Source organism: Fusarium oxysporum, chromosome 3 (assembly GCF_000149955.1).
Source record: "Fusarium oxysporum f. sp. lycopersici 4287 chromosome 3, whole genome shotgun sequence".
NCBI classification, from domain to species: domain Eukaryota; kingdom Fungi; phylum Ascomycota; class Sordariomycetes; order Hypocreales; family Nectriaceae; genus Fusarium; species Fusarium oxysporum.
In genome coordinates, this window is record NC_030988.1 from 4,670,107 (window position 1) to 4,671,650 (window position 1,544).

At 51.6% G+C, this 1,544-nt stretch overlaps 1 protein-coding gene across 1 annotated transcript in view; it reads right to left on the bottom strand.

Annotated features, from left to right (window-relative positions):
- FOXG_06935 (uncharacterized protein) overlaps positions 1-1,544 on the bottom strand; it is a gene marked incomplete at both ends in the record, with an annotated part of 4,590 nt that overhangs the window by 1,312 nt on the left and 1,734 nt on the right. Inside the window, 2 exons of the mRNA XM_018385575.1 lie at positions 14-1,357; positions 1,414-1,542. Of these exons, the coding sequence (XP_018243014.1) occupies positions 14-1,357; positions 1,414-1,542 (1,473 nt within the window). The remainder of the gene's footprint in view (positions 1-13; positions 1,358-1,413; positions 1,543-1,544) is intronic.

Consider the following 1,544-nt stretch of genomic DNA (forward strand, 5'->3'; position numbering starts at 1 on the left):
CGACCTGCTCAACAGATTGACCGTTGGAGTCTCGCTCGCCAGTGACCTTGAGGTAGACGACGTAGTTGCCAGCGGGAATATCAGGCAGCTCAACAGAAACAGAGCGCTCCATGAGATAATTACCATGAGATCGGACAATGTAGTCCTCCGCATCGGGGCTGTCCTCGTAGTGAAGACGGAAGTGAAGACGGAAGGAGTACTGTCCTTGAAGACCCTTGAAATACCGACCATCAAGCTGCGAAAGAACCAGTACAAGGGGAGAGTCCTGGGTCAACTTGATGTGGAACTTCTCATGGTAAGCCGCCTTCCACGCAACATCAACACCAATCCAGCGCTGGCAGCATCGCCAGTCTCGATCGCGGAAGAGTCGAGTACGGTCGAAGTGAGAATATTTCCGAATAAGATCCTCGTAAGAAATCCAGAAAACAGAGTCGCTACCAAACTTGTGGTCCATCTCCTCCTGCACTTCGGTAGTCCACTCCTTAGAGCCATCACTCCAAGCTCCATCCCAGATACCCTTGCGAACCTTACCCCAAGGATTGCGAAGCTTGACCAAGCGCTGGCCAGACTTTAGAGTACGTGCCTCCATGATGACATAGGCATGCCCCTCAGAGATGCCATTGCGCTCACCGTAGCCGTGCTCAAGAAGACCAGTAGAAGCGCCAAAGAGGAACTCATCGTTGACTCGCGACATCTCCTTATCCCAGAACTCATCGACATCGAGAATATCAGACGTCAAGAGCTCAGTGGTAACTCCACCAGAGAGATCTTCGACACCCTCTCCATTCCAGCCACCCGCCAATGACGCATAGTCACCGTGAGCCTTGGCGTAGGCCTTCTCGAAGAGAGGAACCCAAGTCTCATTCTGATCTCTGCACTGCGCAAAGAAAAGAGCCTTGGAGCCAGTCTGGTACGTCTTGCGATAAACATTCTCGTTATCCTCACGATCGATCTGCTGCAGAAGATCTCTCTGCATGGAGGGGGAATCCCACAAAGGGGACTTGAGATAGAGTTTATCGTCGATGATGGAGTAGATCCATTCGCCATCTCGATAAAAGACAAAGCCGTAGATGCCGATCTTTGTGTTATGGGCAACGCAGATCCGCTGTAGACCTCCTGGAACATTGGCCAGAGCCGTTAGGCCAGCCATGATCCAGCAGTCTCCTAGACTGCCCTGCTTGACGTCACCACCACTAACCTCTTTCATGAAGGTGGGATTCTCAAAGATCTCGTGCACGCGCTTGACGGCCTTGGGAACAGCAACCTGTGACCTCAGCAGTGTTGTCCTGTTGAGCTCGAATTTCTGCGATCCCAGGTGATTCAAGCAATGGCCCTTCTCATACTTGAGATCCCAATCCTAGTAAATGCATTAGCGCCAAATTCATACGGACGACAAATAGACAGCAAACTCACTAAATCCCAGCCAGGGTCTCGATATCGCATATTCACTCGCTTGCATTCCTTGATGATCTTCTCAACCTTGCGTCGACATTCCTCAGCGGCTCGCTCGTAACCGGCCGATAAGAGCTCGTTGGAATGGTAGG